Source organism: Brachyhypopomus gauderio, chromosome 2 (genome assembly GCF_052324685.1).
Source record: "Brachyhypopomus gauderio isolate BG-103 chromosome 2, BGAUD_0.2, whole genome shotgun sequence".
Classification (NCBI taxonomy): Eukaryota; Metazoa; Chordata; class Actinopteri; order Gymnotiformes; family Hypopomidae; genus Brachyhypopomus; species Brachyhypopomus gauderio.
Window position 1 is genome coordinate 34,435,770 of NC_135212.1, and position 11,699 is coordinate 34,447,468.

Below are 11,699 nucleotides of genomic sequence, written 5' to 3' on the forward strand. Positions count from 1 at the left end.
AATGACTGAGAAATATTTAAATTTATTGAATACAATGCAGAACAAAATTCTTTGATCCAGCATCCTTTTTTACTTAAGAAGCTATAAACACAAAAGTACAAAATTAGAAATCCATTTAAATCCAAGTTAATGCAGTTACGTAAATTTAAGTAGTCATTGCTACTGAATGTTGCATTTTTATATTGAGATCCAGCTCAGTACTAAACAGGAATTAATTTGTTGATTTGACTTTGTAAAAAAAAAAATCAGTGGGGATTTCTGTGTTTTTGTCAGTGATGTGATTTGTGTCTAAAATGCATATGTAAACAAAATATATGAATGTACATGTAAGAGTAACTACAAATCAGCACGTTGTGTATAGGTTGCTAGATTTTTGCATTAACTTTTTCATTCAAAAGAAGTTATTAAAGAGCTTTAGAAGGTACTTTACCCATAAGGTGTTGCTTGGTATTTTGCTCTGGTCTAAATACAATTATGAAACACTTGGGAGCAAAAATACAAAACATCAGACCAAAGCTTGAGGCCAGAATAGCAAATATCTCCACAGCTACAGTGAATTTTCCAGGAGAGCTGACATAAGCAGGAATAAAGGTGATCCAAACTGCACAGAATATGAGCATGCTGAATGTGATGAATTTGGCTTCATTAAAATTATCAGGTAGCTTCCGTGCTAGAAAAGCCAAAATAAAACATAAAACAGCCAGGAGTCCTATATAACCCAGAACAGCCCAGAAACCTACTGCAGAACCTAAACCACATTCCAAGATGATCTTTTCCTTGTAATGATTTAGATTTTTTAAGGGGAAAGGAGGTGAAATGTTTAACCAAAGCACACAAATAATGACCTGTATGAGAGTGAAGGCAAGAACACTGAGTCTCTGCTGTGGAGGCCCAAACCATTTCATGACATTACTGCCTGGAAGTGTAGCCCTGAAGGCCATTAACACCACTATTGTTTTCCCCAGGACACAGGAGATGCAGAGGACGAAGGTGATCCCAAACGCTGTGTGGCGCAGCATACAGGACCACTCAGAGGGCTGACCAATGAAAGTAAGTGAACAGAGGAAACAGAGAGTCAGAGAGAAGAGCAGCAGGAAGCTCAGCTCTGAGTTGTTGGCTCTGACGATGGGAGACGTCCTGTGTTTGTAGAAGACAGCAGTAACACACACAGACATGAAGGCCCCGGTGATGGAGAACACTGTCAGAATGGTGGCCAGAGTGTCATCCCAGGACAGGAACTCAACAGGCTTGGGGAAGCAGCTGTCTTGTTTGGTGTTTGGCCAGAACTCAGGAGGGCAATGCATACAATCCAAAGAGTCTAAGAAGTTGGGAAAGTTATAAATAAATAAAACACACAAACTTATAATACACTTTGCAGTACAAAAATGCAAGTGAATCAATGAATTAGAATATCCCTAGTAAAAACACCGTATCTCTGCATTTATGGAAGCTGACCCCAAGGGGACCATGTATGACTCCTCTCACGTTCTACTACTTAAGAACTGTGTTAATCATTTTATAAGAACACTTTAATATTAATGTAATGGGGGTTTCATAAGGATTGGCAGGCAATAGCACAGTGCTTCAGAGTTAATAGGACAAAATACTTGTTACTGTAACATTTTAATGCATATTTAACAAAGGCAGAAAGGGTTTTTATCCATGGATGTGTTCTGCCATCCAGTGAGCAATGAAACATTTTTATTCAAGGCAAAGGATGGTGGTAAAATCCTCATTCCACATTTTGCCCTGTGAAATGCAACCTGTGTTGTTACTGATCTCTCCCTCTGCACATGGTATGCAGTCATAGCAGCAGACAGGCCTTCCCTTCTGTACAGCCTTCCTGGTGCCTGGAGGACAGCTCTCACTGCACACAGACACTGGAACCTGGGAAAGACATTATAGAAGGGGATCAATGCAAATCATTCACATATCTGAGCACCAGGCTTGAATGCAAGTACAGGGTGTGATATACAATACCTCAGTCTGTCCTCCCACCCAGCTGATGGCACTGCTCATTCTGAACTCCTGTCCTCTCGGTTTGGACGAGTCATAGTAGCCCACTGTCACCATTTTTAAAGCACCATCTTTCTTAAATTGCCAGTTTATGAGCTCATAGATAGCTGCAGGATTGCCTTTTGAATCAAAATTTACTTGAAATCCATTACTTGTGGAGAAGTTCACTCTTCTGAGCTGTTCAAGTAACTGCAGGGATAAATTATAAATACCATTATTAATCAGAATAATATTAATTAACAATCATCAGTACACCTAATGTTATTTCCATAATAAACTCATGGACGTCGGCACTAAGATGGTTTTAAAATACAGCATTAAACTGTTTTAATACCTCTTGTGGAGTGAATTTAAAGGTCCTGCTGCATTTTGCATCATTACAAATAACACTATGCAATGCATGCGCTATGGCATATGTAGCTTTATACACCATGTTGGTGATGCGCAGCTGTGACGTGTCTGTGTATGGGTTCTGTAGCGCGCGGATGTCCTCACTGCCGTCACATTCCCGCAGGAACTCTGAGGAGCCTTTCAGGCTACAGCTGAACGAACTCTCCCAAAATTCCGTTAATGCGGGCGACTTCAAGACTTGTACTGGTGAGAGGTCTAGTAGAAACTCACGAAGGCCTGGGATAACTGACCGGGGGACACCAAAACCTACAGCACCACCGCAAATGTTAAACCGCAAAAAGTCTGGGTCTGTGATCCACGCCTCGCTGCCAATCCACTGAAGCGGAGGCGGTGGCTGTTGTACCAATTCGTCCAAAATAAACTTCATGTCACCCGTCCCTAGAAACGCTACTATTACTCGGGCCGTTGATCTACGGATGACGTTTGCCACTCTCTCCAGTTTACTGCGAGGTTGTGTCCTGTAATAGACCTCGGAGTACTCTACACAGATCCCCTCCTCCTGTGCAGCCTTTAGAAATGCTGCCATCCCGTAGTTTCCATAGTCCGTGTCGCTGCGCACTGTCCCAATCCATGTCCAGCCGAAATACTTCACCAGTCTCGCCAGTGCAGCCGCTTGGTGTTCGTCACTAGGTATGGTTCTAAAGAAGGTGGGAAACTCCCGCTTATCGCTCAGACAAGCACACGTTGCATAATGACTGACCTGTAGTGCAGTTATGAGATAGAATTTTATATTACACGTAGGCTATATTCCATTATTTGTATTTCCTCACATAAGCCGATTCATGAATTACTTTTCTGAAGCTAATAGGCAACAGCAAAATGTTTGAGAGAGATTTATTTTTACTTTGCGATAATGTGGCTTTGCCTACAGTATTCACCTGAGGAATTCCAAAAAGTCCAAAGATTCTGGCAACGCTAATTGACGGGTTGGTAGCGGAATCTCCTATGACAACAGGTACAGTGGGAGCTGCAAATTTTGAACAGGAATTAGTCTCGTTTAAAACCAGGTCCAAGCCGTTCGCAAACTGAAGTGCAAATTTGCTCGACATCGGTACGGATTCGCACGAGTCGTGTATCTTGTAGCCCAATATGATGCCCGGAAGGAGATCCGTTCTGTTGTTGATCTCGTGGATTGTGAACTCCATTGCACGGGCTATGCGCAGCTCCCTGAAGTCGATGCTGATGGAAGACAGTAAGATACAACATTTAACACTTAAATAAAAACAAAGATTAATGTGTTGCTCATACAGCATATTCTGGGTCACAATAACAAATGGGTGCAGATAACCTGGAAAACATAGTTTGAAAACAATAATTTTAACAAAATGCCTCGCTGTTTGCATCTCCACCTCACAGACAGACCTCCCAGCGCACTGTGGCTGTGCTGGCATCGTGGTATAGGTGTTCTGCTCTGATCTCACATAGTCATGAATAGAGAAAATCCCTCCAATTACAAAATCTCCATCCATAGACAAAACAGCAATCTGAGGCTCAGCCCACAGTCTGCAGCTAACTTGTTTTGCTTTACATCCTGCAGGGCACAACACAGTCATCCACAGCACTAATACAAATGGCCCCAGACTTGAAGTGGTCTGCATGGTGGTTTTGGTGTCACCCAGCACTCTGAAGGTCTGGATGTCTGCTCTGCAGTGGCTTAAATAGCAGCCTTCTAGTTAAGGCCTGTTGGAACATGTGGGTGTGACTTGAGCGATTTAGGCATGGTGCTGTATTGTGTTTATCATAATGATGTCTGTTCTGCAAATCTGAACCAGGCTAAAATATCTGTACACATCTTGTAAAAAGATGAGATTCTATACTTAATTTATATTATTTTTGTTTAGCTACTTGTCAGGATATATAGAATTTTAAAAATCATCAGTTTTGTTTACTTATTGTTATTGTCATTATTAACCATTCATTCTCTGAGCTCAATTGTGTGACATGGTCCTGTATTTAGGTAGTGAGACACGAGTGGAGAGGCAGACGTTTATAACAAAGAACTAAAGTTGGAAAAGGCAAGGTTTATTTATATAGCACCTTTCATACACAATGGTCATTCAAAGTGCTTTACAAACGAAAAAAGAATACACAGATTAAAACAATAGATTTAAAAGAAATTAATCACATTTAAAAGATGGAAAAAAGTAAAGTAAATTAAAGTAAAAGGAAAAACATCAAACATGCATAGGCCAAACATGCTTAAGGGTAATAACATTCATCACATTTATCAAAATCAACTCAAAACCTTTGCTTTATTTATATAGCACCTTTCATACACAATAGTCATTCAAAGTGCTCTACAAACAAAAAAAGAATACACAGATTAAAACAATAGATTTAAAAGAAATTAATCACATTTAAAAGATGGAAAAAAGTAAAGTAAATTAAAGTAAAAGGAAAAACATCAAACATGCATAGGCCAAACATGCTTAATGGTAATAACATTCATCACATTTATCAAAATCAACTCAAAACCTTTGCTTTATGAATGAGAATTTAAGCTTATTTCTGCATTCTGCATAAGTCATTAAGCTTACATATATATGTAGCCAACCTTACTCTCCTTTACTTTTTAACAAAGTCTTGCATATGATACGTAATGTATGTCAGTGTTTCATGGCGATCGCCAATGGGAGGTAAATAAACTAGATTTTTTTTTTCCGGCGTGAGAAATCAGAAGTGTGGCGTGAGAGCATGTGAAAACGGTCAAATGCGTGTGTCTCACGCTCAATGCGTGAGAGTTGGCAACCCTGAAAACATACGCTCTGCAACAAACTCCCGGCCAACATAACACAAAAAAAGTGATTATTAAGACAGAGAGCACATAAATGTGACTTAGTCAGTGGGAAACCTGCGTAATCACGTGCTGACCTTGGTAAGGGTCATATGCAGGTCATATGCACGCTTTGAGTCTCACGCATTTTAGCGATTTCACATGCTCTCACGCCACACATGGAATTTCTCACGCTTGAATATTATTATTATTAATTTTATATTTTAAATAATCTAATCGCCGCACTCGCATATTCAGCCAATCCATCGGTTGTATATTATAACAGGTTGAACCAATCAGAATATAGATTGCGCTGTTGCTTGGTAGTCTTTAGCCAGCACGCACGCACACACGCACGCACGCACACGCACACACACGCGCGCACACGCGCGCGCACACACCAATCCCCCCCCCCCGCCTGAAAAAAAAGCTCACGCCCACCAAACTTGAGATCTGGTCATATGAAATAAATTTTTATAATTTTTAAAGCGTATAATAACTTCAATTTTAAAACTATAGTTTTTTATTTCACATCAGAATATTTTGACGGCATCCCTGATGAAGACAGACGGCAGCACCCTGGTTGAGAAACGCTGATGTATGTAATTAATGCTGTCATGACTAGCCCCGCCCCCACTTGTCTATCTTATTCTGTAACGGGGGTCCTCAGGGTACAGAGGACCCACGGGGTTTTTGTTTGATGGACTCGGGAGCAAACTCAAAAGCACAGATAGCGAACTGAGACCTCTGCGAGGAGCGGGAAACGCAGAAAATAAAAACAGAGAAAAGTCTCTGAAAAACCCAACTCAAAACACACGGAGGCAACAACTCAACGTGTCGGTAAGAACTGGAGCACAAACGAACAAAATAATGAAACCTGAGAACCAAAAACACACGGAGGCAATAACTCAACGTGTCGGTAAGAACTGGAGCACAAACGAACAAAATAATGAAACCTGAGAACCAAAAACACACAGAGGCAACAACTCAACGTGTCGGTAAAAACTGGAGCACAAACAAACAAAATAATGAAATGGTACAGGAAGGGTACAGCGAGGGAAAACTTGAGGTAGGCCAGGAAGGGCGCAGGAGAGAGGCTCGAAGGGAACAGGGGAAAAAACGAGAGACCAAAGTACGAAAGACTTGAAGTATACCGGCTGGCAGTACGTGCGAGAGGTAACAAACAACTCAGCAGTGAGGCACTGCAACTGTGCCTGTTAAATAGGGGAAGGCACAGCTGCAGGTCCTTACTGCTGATTGCGTCTCGTTAGGTCGTGAAGGCGTGCACTCCTCCTAGTGGCGACAGGAGGGACGGTCCTGGACCCAGCCCTGACATATTCATGTGTTCTTTTATGCCCTGCCCAGGGCTGGCGCCAGAACATATACAGTGAGGGGGCGTCAGAAAATTTCGGGGGGGCGAACGTAAGTTGTTTAGCGGGGGGGGTGGCGAACGTAAGTTGTTGAGCGGGGGGGTGGTGCGTGTAACGATTGTCGAGCGGCCATGTAGCGATTGTTGTAAAATAAATGGGTATTATTTTTTACATTGAGGGGGCGGGACACCTCGCCTGAGGGGGCGACGCCCCCATTCGCCCCCCCGTGGCGCCGGCTCTGGCCCTGCCTCAAAGTCTGGTCTTCGTTGTGGTTTACTTCTGTTCCCTTTTGGTTCTGCTGTTGTATTTAGTTTCTTGTTTCTGGTTTGGGTGGGGGTCATTTGTAAAAAGGGATGAGTAAGTTGTCTTATGGATATGTTAAGTTCTTTGGAAATATGCGGTCGCTGTATGAAATCTGATACCGTTTCAAGATGTTATGCTTTACCTAATTTGTATGTTCTAGGATCATTCGCTCTTGTTGTATTACTGAAGTTCGCAGTGTTTAGTATAAGTTTGTATCTGGGATAGCTTTTGTGTTTTCTATGGATCTGTATGCTTGGTTATCAATTTCATTTCTGTTACTTTGGGTTTCTTTTTCTTAGTGTATGGTTTAGATTATTGTGTCATTTCCTGTCTGGTGTTATTTGGTAATTCCCTGGTCTCCATGAATGTTGTATGTTTAAGTAACTGTTTGTAGTGTTCAAATATTAATTTGTTGTGTTGTTGTCCAGTTCCTTGTTTCTTTAGCCCTGCTTTTGTTATTTTGTCATCCATGTACTTTTCATAAAACATTTTTGTTGAGTTAAAATTACGCTTCCCGTTTGTTATTGGTAGTTGGTCTCATTGTTTTGTGTTTGCATTCGTTCGACTTCGAGTGTAAATTATGCCACATAAGAAGTGCACAATCAGGGCACAGGCGATAACCTTGCACAACGAGAGAGATCCCATCAATTCACATGTCAGCTCTCCTCTGCACGTGTGGTCGCTTCCTAGCACCTCAACGTTACATAATGACCCCCTTATCAGGACACAGCAAGAGAGTATCATGAAGGAGAATCTTTCCTGTCTTGGGATCTTTTGGAGCGAGTTAGAAATGGGGAGCCGTCCGAACTACCATCTGAAATATTTTTGATGGAGAGGGTCCCTTCGAGGGCTTTATCTTACAAAGTAAACTGTCTTTTGAACACATCCTTAGTCCTCAACCTCCAGAGTTTTTGAATGTCAGGTTTCTCCTACAGTATTTGGAAGGTCAGGCACTACAGTGGGCCAATATTCTCATGGTTGAGAAGTTGGCTCCGTTTGTTAAGACCACAGTGGCTGCTGCATCAGCTGCCCAGCTCACGCCGGCACTGCCGCCCAGCCCACGCCAGTGCCAGCCGCCCAGCCCACACCTGCGCCAGCCGCCCAGCCCACACCTGAGGCAGCTGCCCAGCCCATGCCTGCTCCAGGGGCTGTGCCAGATGCTGCTCAGCCAGCCAATCAGCCTAGCCCTGTGGCTGCACTGCAGGTCCTAGGGGCTGCACTGGCCACCAGTCAACTATCACCAGTGGCACAGGAGTGACCTGCGAGTGCAACAGTGGCCAATGAGAGGCTTGCAAGCGCACCCGAGGCCCAGGATAGCCCTATTCCAGTTCCAGTTGCCCAGGAGAGGCCTGTGAGCACACCCGAAGTCCAGGAGAGGCCTGCGAGCGTACCCAAGGCCTAGTAGGGGCCTGCAAGTGCACCTGAGATCCAGGAGGAGTCTGCTAGTGCAGCGACTAGTTCCTGCGACCTGGAAGAAGTCACCACCTGTTTTTGAGACCTATAAGAGGTCAACCTCTGCTCCAGTGATTCAGTGGGGGCCACTGTCTATCCCTAAGGCCCGCCAGCAGGCTTTTCCTGAGGTCCAGGGGGGAGGGCTGCACAAAACCTGTTTCTGAGCCCCAGTGGGGTTCTAATAGGGCTACTCGGGCAGCTCCCAAAACCTCATCATACTGTGGGGTTTATGGACACTTGAAGGTAGAGGTTTTATGATCATTGATCAAGATGGCAGTGCACACGGGTGCTCTGGCTCTTAGCTGTCCAATCTGGTGCCTGGTTTTGTTAGTTTTTTCGTGTTTATTTTTTGTCTTTAGTAAAGTTGACCATAGACTGAGCCAACAGGACCTTATAAACATTGGTCTGAGGTACAGTCTGGCGGATATCAGCATTATCCATCAGGAACACAACATTCCAGAAAACAGAGCGAGACCGCCCGCCAGGGTCTCCGTGGATCACCAGCCTGCCCGGCAAGCATAAAAGAAGGCAAAGAAACAGGAAACAAAAGCATGGATGCCGGTCATGTTCTGAAGCTAGGTTATGTAAACAACCTTATAGACATTACCGAGTCTCTTCCTCTCCAAAGGCATACCCATCACTCAGAAAATGGAAGAGTTGGAGTTACAGATGGAAACGCAGTGGCAGGTTGACAAAACTTAATGCAAGCTTAGCGTGCTCTTCTGTCACTTTATCTGGAGATACTTGGTTGGCGTCTCTTCGTTTGATTGTTTCCTTTCTGGTTTCTGTGACCGGTTCGGATGATGTGCAACCGGCCAGCCTCTCCTTTCCTTACCTCTGCGGCCACTGGATGAACCTACACAATCTGTGGCCTCTCGCTCGGGCCTGACAGTCGGCAAAAGCTCCAGCTCCTATCAGGATGGGGCTCGTAAATGCTAGCCAGCAAAACATCCTGAAGGATGTTGTTGTTGTTGTTGTCATGGTGACCGGTGTCGGCCAGAGGAGGATGGGTTCCCCCCCTGAGTCTTGGTTTCTCTCAAGGTTTCTTCCTCATGCAAAAAAAACTAGGGAGTTTTTCCTTGCCACGGTCGCCTTTGGCTTGCTCACTGGGGGCTAGGACTCGGCACTTGTAAAGCTGCTTTGTGACAACAACTGTTGTAAAAAGCGCTATATAAATAAAATTTGATTGATAAATTTGATTGATATTCAGGACCAGTCGTGTGAAGACCAGTCTTGTATCTCTCTGCCTGTCTCGTCTTTTGAAAATAGTCCTGGCCAACGTTCACAGCGTTGGCCCACTGAATTTATAATTCCTCGCTTTTCTGCCAGCACAGAGATTAAACTTCAGGTAGCCAATGAAAACCTGACTAAGAATGGGACTTTTCTCAGTGGCAAAGACCTCATCCAAGTACTCCCAGACGTTCTTGGAAAATTGTCAGAGGCTATCTATGAGTATAGTGCTTATCCATCAAGTCTGCAGTTCAGTCAAGTAGCAGAGGCCCTTGTTCAAAAACACCCCTGCCTCAAAGAGCCTGGGTCATTTAATGGGTGTTACGGATGGACACAGCGACTAAAATATAAAATGAACAATTTCAGATCTAAACTAAGGTTTCTAGGTTGTCCTGAACTCGATGTAAACTCGCTGAAGAGAAAACCAGCACATGAACAGACTCCTGCAAAGAATGTGAAAAAACCACGAAAAGCTGAAGTTAATTACTTACCCCCTCACACTCAAGGTGAAACTTCTACAAGTTTAGAAACGGAAAGAGTGGAGCTCCTAAGTGAAGTGATGAAAACGGGAAACAACAAGGTCATAGCTGAGAAAATGGTGAAGACATTCTCTCTTCGAAGGCAGGAAATAATTAATGAAGCCCCTGCTGTCAGTCACTTTATGAAACGATGGCCTGCTCTTTTTAATGTAAAACAGGTAAGACATTTTGTGTATAAAATTTTTAGTCTTAGTGTTGTGAACTGTAGATATGTGGATAAATGTCATATTTAGTTGACTAAGGTCCTGATTTTTCTTGTTTTACAGATAAATGAAGAATTTAAGAGGCTAACAACAGTTAGCCTTGAATCAACCTTTTTGGCCAAGCTTGACAAATGCACTCAGAAATTGTTGTCTTTGGCCCAGTCAAAAGGAGGAGCTGCAGGCTTAAAGATAAGGCACATTATGGACAAGCTACTTGAGGTATAATTTTATACTAAAATTACTTTTACAATGCATGTTAGGAATAAAATTTTCATAGGTTAAATTGTCGTAATTGGGATATTTGCAGGCCTGATTATCTTTTTTTTATACACGAATCAGAACAACACAGCTGATGGAAGGAGAGAAGCTGCCATTCGCTGCCTTGTGGTGTATCTTGGAGAGAAGGAGGATGACCTTTTTAAGGAGTACAATGTAAGTAATAATTTAGTACATTCTATCTTGAGCCTAAACCAAAACTTTACTAATGAGTAAAGTAGGCGTTTAAACAGGAAAATCAGTTCAATTTTTCAGGAATCTGTCAACGTAGACCTGGAGTTCCTCATCTTACCTGTAAGCATGTGTCACTTTATTGTGCACATGGATTGTTGTTCTTATATATATGAGCGAAGATGAAGAAAAAATCTATTTCTTCCTTAAATGTTGACCTTTTTGAACTTAACAATGCCACAAAACACGTTTTTCCCCACACGTTTTTGAGTTTGTGACCAGTTGTGTCATAGTGTCTGTCTTTGTCCACAATTTATCTTAATATTTCTAATACTTTATTATTTTTTTTTCTACAAGGACACACATGACTTTGAGGAAAACCTAAAAATGGAAATGATGAAGATTTGCATCGTTGACAAGCGTGCAACTATTGTGGTGGAGGGAACAAAGGTCCTGGAAGGGAATGATCTTGCCCGTTCCTGTGCTTTGCTGATGGGGGTGATTTTTGCTCTTAACCTCAGTTATCCCAAGCCGTTGAAATTTACCTTTGAGGTATTTCAAAAGCTGTTCCTTGACCTTGATGCACAAAAAACCAGCACAAAAGTAATGAACCTTAAGTACAGTATATTTTGAGTGAATGTAAGTAGTAACAGAGTTCAGCACTCACAAAATTTTGTTTTGTGTGAGGATTTCTTGGTATTATGGATCAAGATTTTTTTTTTCTTCAGCCATATACTGGACTTACTACTGCAAATGTTATGGTGTTTGGGAACCTTGTTCTGGGAATGTCTTTTGTGTTGCTTTTAAATAATGTGATTAAAAGCGCAATATTTCGAATCATTTCGAGTATATGTATAAATATTTAACTTAATTAAGTTTAACGTGCTGGGAAATATTGGTACAAGCGCTTGAATTGAACCCTGCAAACATGACTTTGTTCATTGCGCTGAGGCGC

At 42.5% G+C, this 11,699-nt stretch overlaps 2 protein-coding genes across 2 annotated transcripts; one reads left to right on the forward strand and one right to left on the reverse strand.

Annotated features, from left to right (window-relative positions):
* Positions 1–404: 404 nt before the first annotated feature.
* On the reverse strand, positions 405–3,911 carry LOC143508859 (extracellular calcium-sensing receptor-like). Its single transcript, XM_076997464.1, has 6 exons — positions 3,790–3,911; positions 3,306–3,606; positions 2,351–3,127; positions 1,981–2,205; positions 1,764–1,887; positions 405–1,318 (listed from the first exon to the last, which is right to left on the reverse strand). The coding sequence occupies exons 1-6, from the start codon at positions 3,894–3,896 to the stop codon at positions 405–407; spliced, it is 2,448 nt and encodes an 815-aa protein (XP_076853579.1). The 5' UTR covers positions 3,897–3,911.
* Positions 3,912–10,411: 6,500 nt separating this feature from the next.
* Positions 10,412–11,378, forward strand: LOC143508676 (uncharacterized; the record flags this gene model as incomplete). The annotated part of the gene is made up of 3 exons (XM_076997337.1): positions 10,412–10,516; positions 10,637–10,729; positions 11,102–11,378. Coding segments are annotated over 3 exons (474 nt in total), but the record flags the coding sequence as incomplete, so codon positions are not given.
* Between the last annotated feature and the right edge of the window lie 321 nt (positions 11,379–11,699).